General features: G+C 45.8%; 1 protein-coding gene and 2 long non-coding RNA genes across 3 annotated transcripts in view; 1 reads left to right on the top strand and 2 right to left on the bottom strand.

The window, feature by feature from the left end:
- Positions 1-6,105: 6,105 nt before the first annotated feature.
- On the top strand, positions 6,106-6,345 carry LOC149980644 (uncharacterized). Its single transcript, XR_016483974.1, has 2 exons — positions 6,106-6,240; positions 6,283-6,345. It is a non-coding gene; the product is annotated as an uncharacterized LOC149980644 (long non-coding RNA).
- Positions 6,346-8,074: 1,729 nt separating this feature from the next.
- LOC149980643 (uncharacterized) lies at positions 8,075-8,692 on the bottom strand. The gene is made up of 2 exons (XR_016483975.1): positions 8,479-8,692; positions 8,075-8,426 (listed from the first exon to the last, which is right to left on the bottom strand). It is a non-coding gene; the product is annotated as an uncharacterized LOC149980643 (long non-coding RNA).
- Positions 8,693-9,057: 365 nt separating this feature from the next.
- LOC149980642 (huntingtin-like) overlaps positions 9,058-14,978 on the bottom strand; it is a 128,003-nt gene continuing 122,082 nt past the window's right edge. The window contains 5 exon segments of the mRNA XM_090188172.1: positions 9,058-9,497; positions 10,124-10,284; positions 10,504-10,666; positions 12,743-12,956; positions 14,412-14,625. Coding sequence (XP_090044298.1) covers positions 9,284-9,497; positions 10,124-10,284; positions 10,504-10,666; positions 12,743-12,956; positions 14,412-14,625 — 966 coding nt within the window. The 3' untranslated portion in view covers positions 9,058-9,283.

Below are 14,978 nucleotides of genomic sequence, written 5' to 3'. Positions count from 1 at the left end.
ACCTGACAGTAATACTGATGGAGATAATATAACCTGACAGTAATACTGATGGAGATAATATAACCTGACAGTAATACTGATGGAGATAATATAACCTGACAGTAATACTGATGATGGAGATAATATAACCTGACAGTAATACTGATGATGGAGATAATATAACCTGACAGTAATACTGATGATGGAGATAATATAACCTGACAGTAATACTGATGGAGATAATATAACCTGACAGTAATACTGATGATGGAGATAATATAACCTGACAGTAATACTGATGATGGAGATAATATAACCTGACAGTAATACTGATGATGGAGATAATATAACCTGACAGTAATACTGATGATGGAGATAATATAACCTGACAGTAATACTGATGATGGAGATAATATAACCTGACAGTAATACTGATGATGGAGATAATATAACCTGACAGTAATACTGATGATGGAGATAATATAACCTGACAGTAATACTGATGGAGATAATATAACCTGACAGTAATACTGATGAGATAATATAACCTAACATTAATACTTGATATGACAACTGGTGGTTACTGATGATTGAACTGAAAAAACAGTAATGCAGATATCTAACACCTTGTGTTCTAATTTATATATTGTGTTTTATAACTTATAATCTATGTCAACTATCTCCTTTTTCTGAGGTAAAAACATCCCCATAAATGGCCATGCATCTCATAAATCCGTAGACAGTCCGTGTCGATCTCCCATATATAGCTGCCTGATAGCCACTCTGGGAATAGCCTACTGTACCACAGCCTCTTCCAGCCGATCCCAGACACACAGACACCCAATCAGCACGGAGGTCATGGGAAGTATCTTGTCTGAGGATTTGAATTACGTCCGCCCAGCTGAAGGAACAGTATGGCGAAGTTCCATGTGGACATTGTGTATGTCTAACCAACTCCTCAGAGAGAGGTAGAGAGAGGGGGAGAGGGTAACATCCTCTCTAGTCTATCTCTGTAACATCCTCACTAGTCTATCTGGGGTCTGGACCTGGGATCTGGGGTCTGCATCTGGGCCTAGGGTCTGGATCTGGGGTCTGGACCTGGGGTCTGGACCTGGGGTCTGGATCTGGGATCTGGACCTGGGGTCTATATCTGGGGTCTGGACCTGGTGTCTATATCTGGGGTCTGGATCTGGGATCTGGACCTGGGGTCTATATCTGGGGTCTGGACCTGGGGTCTATATCTGGGGTCTGGACCTGGGGTCTATATCTGGGGTCTGGACCTGGGGTCTATATCTGAGGTCTGGACCTGGTGTCTATATCTGGGGTCTGGATCTGGGGTCTGGACGTGGGATCTGGACCTGGGGTCTGGACCTGGTGTCTATATCTGGGGTCTGGATCTGGGGTCTGGACCTGGGATCTGGACCTGGGGTCTGGATCTGGGGTCCGGACCTGGTGTCTATATCTGGGGTCTGGACCTGGTGTCTATATCTGGGGTATGGACCTGGTGTCTATATCTGGGGTCTGGACCTGGTGTCTATATCTGGTGTCTGGATCTGGGGTCTGGACCTGGGATCTGGACCTGGGGTCTGGACCTGGTGTCTATATCTGGGGTCTGGACATGGTGTCTATATCTGGGGTATGGACCTGGTGTCTATATCTGGGGTCTGGACCTGGTGTCTATATCTGGTGTCTGGTCCTGGTGTCTATATCTGGTGTCTGGTCCTGGTGTCTGGTCCTGGTGTCTGGACCTGTGGTCTATATCTGGGGTCTGGACCTGGGGTCTGGATCTGGGGTCTGGACCTGGGGTCTATATCTGGGGTCTGGACCTGGGGTCTGGATCTGGGGTCTGGACCTGGGGTCTATATCTGGGGTCTGGACCTGGGGTCTGGACCTGGTGTCTATATCTGGGGTCTGGACCTGGTGTCTATATCTGGGGTCTGGACCTGGTGTCTATATCTGGGGTCTGGACCTGGGGTCTATATCTGGGGTCTATATCTGGTGTCTGGACCTGGTGTCTATATCTGGGGTATGGACCTGGTGTCTATATCTGGGGTCTGGACCTGGTGTCTATATCTGGGGTCTGGACCTGGTGTCTATATCTGGGGTCTGGACCTGGTGTCTATATCTGGGGTCTGGACCTGGGGTCTATATCTGGGGTCTGGACCTGGGGTCTATATCTGGGGTCTGGATCTGGGGTCTATATCTGGTGTCTGGACCTGGGGTATGGATCTGGGGTCTATATCTGGTGTCTGGACCTGCGGTATGGATCTGGGGTCTATATCTGGGGTCTATATCTGGTGTCTGGACCTGGGGTCTGGATCTGGGGTCTATATCTGGTGTCTGGACCTGGGGTATGGATCTGGGGTCTATATCTGGTGTCTGGACCTGGGGTATGGATCTGGGGTCTATATCTGGGGTCTATATCTGGTGTCTGGACCTGGGGTATGGATCTGGGGTCTATATCTGGGGTCTATATCTGGTGTCTGGACCTGGGGTATGGATCTGGGGTCTATATCTGGGGTCTATATCTGGTGTCTGGACCTGGGGTCTGGACCTGGGGTCTGGATCTGGGGTCTATATCTGGGGTCTATATCTGGTGTCTGGACCTGGGGTATGGATCTGGGGTCTATATCTGGGGTCTATATCTGGTGTCTGGACCTGGGGTCTGGACCTGGGGTCTGGATCTGGGGTCTGTGCGACAAAACTGCACATTTCAAAGTGGCTTTTTATTGTCCCCCCCCCCCCCCCAGCACAAAGTGCACCTGTGTAGTGATCATGCTGTTTAATCAGCTTCTTGACATGCCACACCTGTCAGGTGGATGGATTATCTTGGCAAAGGATAAATGCTCACTAAAAGAAATATAAAAACACATTTGTGGCACAAAATTACAGAGAAATAAAGCTTTTTTTTTGCACATATGGAAAATATCTGGGAATGTTTTATTTTATTTCATTTTACATGCTGCATTGACATGTTCAGTGGAGATACATATTGATAATATATATATATTAATACAGAGATAATCCTACAAATGTCCAGCTGAACAGTAGTCTACTGTACAGGAACCATATGCTCCCCTAATCTCTGTGTAGTGTGCACTGCTTTTGACCAGGGTCCAGTGTACTACATAGGGAATAGGGGGCCATTTAGGGATGCACACTACGTGAGCCACATGGCTTAGTGGTTAAATCTGGGATTAATACTCTGTTAACTATTAAAACGTTCCCCTGTGTGTGTGTGTGTGTGTAGACTACACAGGACTGAGATGACATCACAGCCACCTTGGTTGACAGTCTGTGACGGCAGCCGTGTCTGGGCAGGTCTAAATTGGTGTCTTCATTCCGTTTCGCCCAAACAGCACGCTAGTCCCTGTGTAGCGCACTGATTTTGACCAGGATCCATAGGGAATAGGGTGTAATTTAGGACGTGCAGCCTTAAAAATCAGAGACACAGATATACACTACAGTAGACTACTTGTACATGATCAAATATTGCAGGTCGGAAAATCATGAAAATCTCTCTCTGTTCATCTGTTGTTCTCTTCCCACCCAACACAGTGAGAGAGAGGATTAAACCCCCCCCCCCCCCCCCACCCCTAAACGCCTCCACAACCACCTTACCCTGCCTGATATCTTTGCTTGAAGTTAATACATTAGCTTCCATGCAATACTGTTATCTAAACAGTAGTGGAATTAATATATTTTTAAAAGACAAGACATTCATTTACAAAGGAAACACACAAAACAGACATGCCATTTTCTTTTACATTTTTAAATACTTTTATTAATTTCTACATCATCTCCAGTAATTGATCAAGTTAAAATATTGCCTTTTTAAATTCAATAGAGAATATTTGAATGAACAATATAATCTTGCAGACGAGAGAGAGAAAGAGAAGTGTGACAGAACAGAACACAACCGGGTTGTGTAGCAGCAGAGGCTTCCAGAATGGAGTGAACGGAACTCTCACCAACAGAATTCTAATTCTCTGCATAGAACGAGAGTTCCGATTCTATCATAGCCTCCCGATGATCAGTGAAAACCTCCTGGGGAAGAAGAGTCTCACATCACATGTGCTTCTGTTCAGACCATGTTGTAGGACAAGGCTGGCCAACCCTGGTCCCCTGTTCCAGCCCAGCACTAACACACCTGCTTTTATGTTTAATCACAATCATCAAGACCTTGGTTAGCTGAATGATGTGTGTTAAAAGCCTGCGCACACACACACACACACACACACACTGCAGCTCTTCTAGACCAGGGTTAGCGACCACTGAAGACACTGAACTTAGGTCAGTTTAGCTTTTAACCTAAAAATGGATTTTAAAAAGTCTCTCACCGAGAGCTGTGCTAAACATCAGTCGACCTCTGGGTCCATATCTTAACTAGAGACAGACTGAATGAGTTTTATCTGGGTCCATATCTTAACTAGAGACAGACTGAATGAGTTTTATCTGGGTCTATATCTTAAACAACTAGAGACAGACTGAATGAGTTTTATCTGGGTCTATATCTTAACAACTAGAGACAGACTGAATGAGTTGTATCTGGGTCCATATCTTAACTAGAGACAGACTGAATGAGTTTTATCTGATGTCAGAGATACTGTAGAACAATCTAAACCAAGTCACTTAGGGTTTTCAGACGTTAAAAACAGGTTTCTGATTTAGTGTTAACTTGCTGACTATTGAAAGAGAACTGGTGCTCTGCCAGAGAACATGACTTAGTGTCGAGGTGCTGACTAACAGAGAATAAACAGCTCACCCAGAGAACATGACTCAGTGTCGAGGTGCTGACTATCAGAGAATAAACAGCTCACCCAGAGAACATGACTTAGTGTCGAGGTGCTGACTAACAGAGAATAAACAGCTCACCCAGAGAACATGACTCAGTGTCGAGGTGCTGACTATCAGAGAATAAACAGCTCACCCAGAGAACATGACTTAGTGTCGAGGTGCTGACTATCAGAGAATAAACAGCTCAGCCAGAGAACATGACTTAGTGTCGAGGTGCTGACTATCAGAGAATAAACAGCTCACCCAGAGAACATGACTTAGTGTCAAGGTGCTGACTATCAGAGAATAAACAGCTCACCCAGAGAACATGACTTAGTGTCAAGGTGCTGACTAACAGAGAATAAACAGCTCAGCCAGAGAACATGACTTATATAAACCCCCTAGTCATTCAGGGTCTGAAGAGGGAACCGTGATGCCCAAACGTTGGTGTTTTACCCAATACATGACTGGGGGGGGGGGGGGGGGGTATAGAGAGAATGGGACTAACTAGCTGACTATGGACACATTTAAATCCTAATCTGTACTGACCCGGACCCAAAACCGTGGTGTCTGATGGGATGGATTGACCTCCCGGTGGAATTTCCATCACAAGTATTTGATAGGGATGCGTCCCAAAATGGGACCCTATATAGGGGATAGGATGTCATTTGGGACGCCCCCGTAACCTTAGAAACAGCAACAAGGGGCTTAATCCCGATGTATTAGGTGAATTCTACACGGTCTGGACTGGACTGGACTACAGTCACATCTGATACATCACAACAATGCCGTCCCAAAATGGCTCCCTGTTCCCTTTATAGTGCACTACTTTGGACTACGGGCCGTTCTGGCTGGGATAAGGATGGCTAACTCTACTGATGACCAAGGGCCCGGTCTTTCTGAGTGTATCCTGAAACAGCACCCTATTCCCTATGCAGTGCACTACGACCCTATGGACCCCTGTTAAAAGAAGTGCACTACGACCCTATGGACCCCTGTCAAAAGAAGTGCACTACGACCCCTATGGACCCCTGTCAAAAGAAGTGCACTACATAGAGAATAGGGAGCCATTTTAAAGCTCTGATTAAAAAAAAAAACAGCCACAACTGAAGGACTAAGTCCCCAACCTGTTGATGTGTCAAAGATTGCCGTTGGTCGCTATGGTTACAAGGTTCCCCTTTGGATGGTCTGTGTTGCTCCTCATCCTCTTATCATCGGGCCCCCGGGCGACAGTTACCATAGAAACGCGTCCTCTATCGTCGGGCCCCCGGGCGACAGTTACCATAGAAACGTGCCCTCTATCGTCGGGCCCCGGGCGACAGTTACCATAGAAATACATCGAAACGAAATCAACCAATCGGTCGAATCAACGATAGACTGATCTAACTAACAGCTAGGAAAGAAGAGGCCATGCATCAGTTTAAACACACAGTAGGACATTATTGAGTCGGTCAGGGTCAGTGTATCAGAAACAATGTGAAGGAGGTCAGAAACAATGTGAAGGAGGTCAGAAACAATGTGAAGGAGGTCAGTGTATCAGAAACAATGTGAAGGAGGTCAGTGTATCAGAAACAATGTGAAGGAGGTCAGTGGACCAACCTGTCAGGGATCTTAAAGGTCAATAAAATGGCCACCTTATGCTTCTGGCCAGCGGACATTTCAACAGCAAAGCATGCAGCGCAATGTGTGTGTGTGTGTGTGTGTGTGTGTGCAAGACACTGAGACACAGTAAAAAAACAACCACCCGTCAGTCATCTCAATGTCCCATTACGGTTTCTTCATCGCTCATCATCCTCATGTCTCTTTTACAGTAGTTCTCATTCATTCACCATCCTCATGTCTCTTTTACAGTAGTTCTCATTCATTCACCATCCTCATGTCTCTTTTACAGTAGTTCTCATTCATTCACCATCCTCGTGTCTTTTTTACAGTAGTTCTCATTCATTCACCATCCTCATGTCTCTTTTACAGTAGTTCTCATTCGCTCACCATCCTCATGTCTCTTTTACAGTAGTTCTCATTCATTCACCATCCTCATGTCTCTTTTACAGTAGTTCTCATTCATTCATCATCCTCATGTCTCTTTTACAGTAGTTCTCATTCATTCACCATCCTCATGTCTCTTTTACAGTAGTTCTCATTCATTCACCATCCTCATGTCTCTTTTACAGTAGTTCTCATTCATTCATCATCCTCATGTCTCTTTTACAGTAGTTCTCATTCATTCACCATCCTCATGTCTCTTTTACAGTAGTTCTCATTCATTCATCATCCTCATGTCTCTTTTACAGTAGTTCTCATTCATTCACCATCCTCATGGCTTTAAGTGTTAAGATAAATTCATTCATGATGCAGATTCTTCTCCCTTTTAAAAAGAGGTGAAAGTCCTTCCGGGCCAGTCATCATAATAATCATCACATCTTAAAAACACAACGGGGATCATTCCCTATGTAGTGCACTACTTTAGACCAGAGCCCTATGGCACCCTATTCCCTATATAGTGCACTACTTTAGACCAGAGCCCTATGGCACCCTATTCCCTATATAGTGCACTACTTTAGACCAGAGCCCTATGGCACCCTATTCCGTATATAGTGCACTACTTTAGACCAGAGCCCTATGGCACCCTATTCCCTATGTAGTGCACTACTTTAGACAAGGGCCCATATGTCACCCTATTCCCTATATAGTGCACTACTTTAGACCAGAGCCCTATGGCACCCAATTCCCTATATAGTGCACTACTTTAGACCAGAGCCCTATGGCACCCTATTCCCTATGTAGTGCACTACTTTAGACCAGAGCCCTATGGCACCCTATTCCCTATATATAGTGCACTACTTTAGACCAGAACCCTATTCCCTATATAGTGCACTACTTTAGACCAGAGCCCTATTCCCTATATAGTGCACTACTTTAGACCAGAGCCCTATTCCCTATATAGTGCACTACTTTAGACCAGAGCCCTATTCCCTATATAGTGCACTACTTTAGACCAGAGCCCTATTCCCTATATAGTGCACTACTTTAGACCAGAGCCCTATTCCCTATATAGTGTACTACTTTAGACCAGAGCCCTATTCCCTATATAATGCACTACTTTAGACCAGAGCCCTATTCCCTATATAGTGTACTACTTTAGACCAGAGCCCTATTCCCTATATAGTGCACTACTTTACCAAAGTAGGGAATAGTGTATCATTTGGGATGTATAAGACCTATCAATCAAAGCATCAGCTGTAATCAGTCAGTTTAAATCATCACTTTGCCGTTTGTAATAAAACAACAACAACAACTGAAAAAAATAGAAGTATGGAACTTTTAAACATCAGGAAATACTTTATATTTTAGATGTTTTTTATCGTATCTTGATTTCACATCACAACCAATGAAGTACTTCACAGGAAAATATACAATTCCAGGGTTTTTTTCTCTTTTTGAGGGTTGAATATTATTTTTCTTAGTTCGTCATCAAGGTGCTGGAAGTCCCTCATGGTGGGTGTGTTGTTGTCCGTCTTAATGAATGGTCCGGGGGGAAACGAGGATGCAGGCGGAACCAAAATAATCTTAAATGGAGCCAATTATTTATTTATTTCAATTATTTCTCTAGAAGGGAGAGAAGTACGAACGAGCCTGCCGCTAGCTAGCAGTGTCCTAACACTGTAAAATGGCTTCCTTCCTCTGTCAGCGCTCTCCTTTCCTGTATGTCTGGTACAGCAAGACACTCCTTCCTCTGTCAGCTCTCTCCTTTCCTGTATGTCTGGTACAGTAAGACACTCCTTCCTCTGTCATGTGGCTTTCCTTGAGGCTCTTCAACGATGTCAGATCAGCAGCTGAGAGGGAAAGGAGATGAGGTCATCTGATTTGGACGAAGAAAGACTAGTTGTGTGTCCGTCTGTTTAATTGTTTGGTCTCTCTCCCTCTGTCACCGTCTCTCCTTCTCCCTCTGTCACCGTCTCTCCTTCTCCCTCTGTCACCGTCTCTCCTTCTCCCTCTGTCAACGTCTCTCCTTCTCCCTCTGTCACCGTCTCTCCCTCTCTCACCGTCTCTCCCTCTCTCTCCCTCTGTCACCGTCTCTCCCTCTCCCTCCTTCTCCCTCTCTCTCTCTCTCTGCCCCAACCTCTCCCTCTGTCACCGTCTCTCCTTCTCCCTCTCTCTCTCTCTCTGCCCCCCCTCTCTGTCCCCCAACCCTCTCCATCTCCCTCTTTCTGCCCCCCCCCTCTCTGCCCCAACCTCTCCCTCTGTCACCGTCTCTCCTTCTCCCTCTCTCTCTCTCTCTGCCCCCCCTCTCTCTCTCTCTGCCCCCCCTCTGTCCCCCAACCCTCTCCATCTCCCTCTTTCTGCCCCCCCCTCTCTGCCCCCCCCCTCTCTCTCTGCCCCCCCCTCTCTCTCTCTCTCTCTCTGCCCCCCCCCTCTCACTCTGCCCTCCCTCTCTCTCTCTCTCTCTCTGCGCCCCCCCCCCCCCCCCCCCATCTCACTCTGCCCCCCCTCTCTCTGTGATGTCTGGTGATAGGTCTACATCTCTCTCTCAGAGTGATGTGTCTTGGTGGATACTCTGCAGACAGTCCAGTAGCTGCTGATAGGTGTTGCCAGGCGAGGCCACGGTCTGGAAGACAGACTGGAAGGCTCTGCGGTCCAACTCTTCATCCAGCTGGTGTCTGTAGAAGTCCAGGGCTACCAGACAGAACAGGCTGATGTCCACCACCTCACTCTTACCCATACGGCTGATGACATGGGGCAGGCTGGGGGGGGGGGGTTAAGGAGAGATGGAGGACAATATGACTTCTACTTCCCTACCACACACACACACAGACAGACAGACTGCACACACACACACACACATAGACAGACTGCACACACACACACACACAGACAGACTGCACACACACACACACACACAGAGACACAGACACACACACACAGAGACACAGACTGCACACACACACACACAGACTGCACAGACACACACAAAGACACACACACAGAGACAGACACACACAGAGACAGACACACACACAGAGACAGACACACACAGAGACAGACACACACACAGAGACAGACACACACAGAGACACACAAAGATACAGACACACACACAGAGACAGACATAGACAGACACACACACACAGAGACACAGACTGCACACACACACACACACACACACAGAGACAGACACACACAGAGACACAGACTGCACACAGACACAGACTGCACACACACACACACACACACACACACACACACACACACACACACACACACACACACACACACACACACACACACACACACACACACACACACACAGAGACGCACAAAGACACAGACACACTACACCCCCACCTGTCCCCCTCTCTAGTAAGGATACAGGGCAGAGACCCACTGGGAGGTGGAGGCAGAGATGAAGAAGCAAGACAGACTCCACATGGCCATGGCAACTGGGGTTCTCTGGGTAAAGTTAGACAGAGACAGTAACACCCAGTCTGTCACCATACTGGACTGGCCTGTAGCATGGAGGGTCTGGAACACCTGAGGGAGGAGAGAGGGAGGAGAGGGTAAGGGATGAGAGGGAGGGAGGGGAGAGAGAGAGGGAGGGAGAGAGAGGAGAGAGAGTTCGACAAAGACAGCAGAACCCATGGGGGAGAGAGAAAAAGAGAGGGATGGAGAGAGAGATGGGGGGGATAGCGAAAGAGAGAGTGAGTTGTCTGTCACATACCCACCTGTACTGTCCACCATTCTCACACTGACCTTGTAGACCACAGTAGCCATGAATTGTGGGTAAGGCTGCTGATTGGACAGGAACTCTCCGATGACCTTGTTCATGACGTCCTGCGGAGGAAAGAAGTCGTCCAGGAACTGAGGAAGAATCCTGGCCACCACCCGTGCCTCGCTGGGTAAACCCTTACGGACCCTGGCACAACAAATGTAGGAAATATCGGGGATAACGGACATGGAGAACCAGACATCAGGAAACAACTGAGAGACTGGCTACATTGTTTAAAAATAGACAACCCCCCAAAAAGACTGGCTACATTGTTTAAAAATAGACCCCAAAAACCAGATAAATCAGTCTATGGTTAATATGAGAAACCATCACACCAGATATATAACAGTCTGTTGCTATGGTAAACCATCACACCAGATATATAACAGTCTGTTGCTATGGTAAACCATCAATCCAGATATATAACAGTCTGTTGCTATGGTAAACCATCAAACCAGATATATAACAGTCTGGTACTATAGTTACTATGAGAAACCATCAAACCAGATTATTAACAGTCTGTTGCTATGGTTAATATGAGAAACCATCAAACCAGATATATAACAGTCTGTTGCTATGGTTAAAATGAGAAACCATCACACCAAATATATAACAGTCTGTTGCTATGGTTAATATGAGAAACCATCAAACCAGATATATAACAGTCTGTTGCTATGGTAAACCATCACACCAGATATATAACAGTCTGTTGCTATGGTTAATATGAGAAACCATCAAACCAGATATATAACAGTCTGTTGCTATGGTTAATATGAGAAACCATCAAACCAGATATATAACAGTCTGTTGCTATGGTAAACCATCACACCAGATATATAACAGTCTGTTGCTATGGTAAACCATCACACCAGATATATAACAGTCTGTTACTATGGTAAACCATCACACCAGATATATAACAGTCTGTTGCTATGGTAAACCATCAAACCAGATATATACCAGTCTGTTGCTATGGTAAACCATCACACCAGATATATAACAGTCTGTTACTATGGTAAACCATCACACCAGATATATAACAGTCTGTTGCTATGGTAAACCATCACACCAGATATATAACAGTCTGTTACTATGGTTAATATGAGAAACCGGTTTCCATTACATTCATTTATCAGATAACAGTAATGTGTTCTGAAGCCCCACTGGATGAGATACAACGTTATGTGGGTTGTGTGTCTGATAGGGTTGTGTGTCTGATAGGGTTGTGTGTCTGATAGAGTTGTGTGTCTGATAGGGTTGTGTGTCTGATAGGGTTGTGTGTCTGATAGGGTTGTGTGTCTGATAGGGTTGTGTGTCTGATAGGGTTGTGTGTCTGATAGGGTTGTGTGTCTGATAGGGTTGTGTGTCTGATAGGGTTGTGTGTCTGATAGAGTTGTGTGTCTGATAGAGTTGTGTGTCTGATAGAGTTGTGTGTCTGATAGAGTTGTGTGTCTGATAGGGTTGAATGGGTTGTGTGTCTGATAGGGTTGTGTGTCTGATAGAGTTGTGTGTCTGATAGGGTTGTGTGTCTGATAGGGTTGTGTGTCTGATAGGGTTGTGTGTCTGATAGGGTTGTGTGTCTGATAGAGTTGTGTGTCTGATAGGGTTGTGTGTCTGATAGGGTTGTGTGTCTGATAGGGTTGTGTGTCTGATAGAGTTGTGTGTCTGATAGAGTTGTGTGTCTGATAGAGTTGTGTGTCTGATAGGGTTGTGTGTCTGATAGAGTTGTGTGTCTGATAGGGTTGTGTGTCTGATAGGGTTGTGTGTCTGATAGAGTTGTGTGTCTGATAGAGTTGTGTGTCTGATAGGGTTGAATGGGTTGTGTGTCTGATAGAGTTGTGTGTCTGATAGGGTTGTGTGTCTGATAGGGTTGTGTGTCTGATAGGGTTGTGTGTCTGATAGGGTTGTGTGTCTGATAGAGTTGTGTGTCTGATAGGGTTGAATGGGTTGTGTGTCTGATAGAGTTGTGTGTCTGATAGAGTTGTGTGTCTGATAGGGTTGAATGGGTTGTGTGTCTGATAGAGTTGTGTGTCTGATAGGGTTGTGTGTCTGATAGGGTTGTGTGTCTGATAGGGTTGTGTGTCTGATAGGGTTGTGTGTCTGATAGGGTTGAATGGGTTGTGTGTCTGATAGGGTTGTGTGTCTGACAGGGTTGTGTGTCTAATAGGGTTGTGCGTAGACTGTGTTTATGTCCAGACGTGTTGTCGTCACAACCCTCCCTACCTGTCGAAGAGCACAGAGACCCTCTCCATGGCAACGATGACAGACTCGCTGTCGGGGGCCTGAGGGTCGACAGCGCCGGCCGGGCGACCAGGGCTGGCCTTCTCCTTGCCTGAGGAGAAAGCAACAGGACCCGAGGTAACCTCTGACCCCTGACCTCTAACCTCTGACCCCATCACCTCTGACCCCAACGCTGACTCTGCTGTGGTACGCACCGCTGGGAGGATGAGAGGGTGATTCGTCGTGATTATTAAATTATTAAAACGATTGTTTGATGGAATACTTTAGTTATTTTTACTCATAGACAAAGCTGGTTTTGGGGGGTAGTAGCCTGGGTACCAGTCTGTGTGGCTAACATTCCACACCTTGTACTCTGTCATTGCAAATGTGGAATGTTAGCTAAACAGACTGGTACCCAGGCTAGTTTGTGAGGGAGGAGTTTGTACGATTGGGGTTAGTTAATTGGTCATAGGAGGGAATCTTGTTTTCCTGTCCTGGGAAGGAAGAGGATTCTTAAAATTGTTAGCATAAGCTATTTACTTTATTATGTTAGCGATAGCTATAGCATCTACATTGTTATGTTAGCGATAGCTATAGCCCCTACATTGTTATGTTAGCGATAGCTATAGCCCCTACATTGTTATGCTAGCGATAGCTATAGCCTCTACATTGTTATGTTAGCGATAGCTATAGCCTCTACATTGTTGTGTTAGCGATAGCTATAGCCCCTACATTGTTATGTTAGCGATAGCTATAGCCCCTACATTGTTATGTTAGCGATAGCTATAGCCCCTACATTGTTATGTTAGCGATAGCTATAGCCTCTACATTGTTATGTTAGCGATAGCTATAGCCTCTACATTGTTATGTTAGCGATAGCTATAGCCTCTACATTGTTATGTTAGCGATCGCTATAGCCCCTACATTGTTATGTTAGCGATAGCTATAGCCTCTACATTGTTATAATGGCTAATAGTTTGTTGTCTTGGAACTACATATATGCAGGGCTAGGCTAGTTAGCGATAGTTAGATGATACTAAGTATAGGTAGATGTTACCTGTGTACATGCAGGGCTAAGCTAGCTAGCGATAGTTAGATGATACTAGGTATAGGTAGATGTGTACATGCAGGGCTAAGCTAGCTAGCGTTAATTAGATGATACTAGGTATAGGTAGATGTTACCTGTGTACATGCAGGGCTAAGCTAGCTAGCGTTAGTTAGTTATATGATACTAGGTACAGGTAGATGTTACCTGTGTACATGCAGGGCTAAGCTAGCTAGCGATAGTTACATGATACTAGGTACAGGTAGATGTTACCTGTGTACATGCAGGGCTAAGCTAGCTAGCGTTAGTTAGATGATACTAGGTATAGGTAGATGTTACCTGTGTACATGCAGGGCTAAGCTAGCTAGCGTTAGTTAGATGATACTAGGTATAGGTAGATGTTACCTGTGTACATGCAGGGCTAAGCTAGCTAGCGTTAGTTAGATGATACTAGGTATAGGTAGATGTTACCTGTGTACATGCAGGGCTAAGCTAGTTAGCGTTAGTTAGATGATACTAGGTATAGATAGATGATACTAGGTATAGGTAGATGTTACCTGTGTACATGCAGGGCTAAGCTAGCTAGCGTTAGTTAGTTATATGATACTAGGTACAGGTAGATGTTACCTGTGTACATGCAGGTGAGCATGAGTCCCAGGGCAGACATGGCTCTGTGAGGGCTTGGCATGTTAACCCGGTCGACACTCAGTTTAACCAGTGCCTCTCCATCCATACGAGACAGCTGCTCCGACAGCAGGAGGCGCTCCAACCCACGCAACACACAGTGGTAGATCACCGAGGGGGTGGAGTCTTCACTGGCTGATACCATCACACCACACATCTAGGGGGGCGGAGCCAGAGAGGTGGAGGGGGGGGGAGCCAGAGAGAGGTGGAGGGGGGCGGAGCCAGAGAGAGGTGGATTAGTACTACAGTACTAACCTGTATAACCCCAGCAGTACTACAGTACTAACCTGTATAACCCCAGCAGTACTAACCTGTATAACCCAGCAGTACTACAGTACTAACCTGTATAACCCAGCAGTACTACAGTACTAACCTGTATAGCCCAGCAGTACTACAGTACTAACCTGTATAACCCCAGCAGTACTACAGTACTAACCTGTATAACCCAGCAGTACTAACCTGTATAACCCCAGCAGTACTACAGTACTAACCTGTATAACCCAGCAGTAC

Source organism: Oncorhynchus mykiss, chromosome 10, assembly GCF_057628025.1.
Source record: "Oncorhynchus mykiss isolate SJ-2025 chromosome 10, ASM5762802v1, whole genome shotgun sequence".
Taxonomy (NCBI): Eukaryota; Metazoa; Chordata; class Actinopteri; order Salmoniformes; family Salmonidae; genus Oncorhynchus; species Oncorhynchus mykiss.
This window is presented reverse-complemented; position numbering and strand designations above follow the sequence as displayed.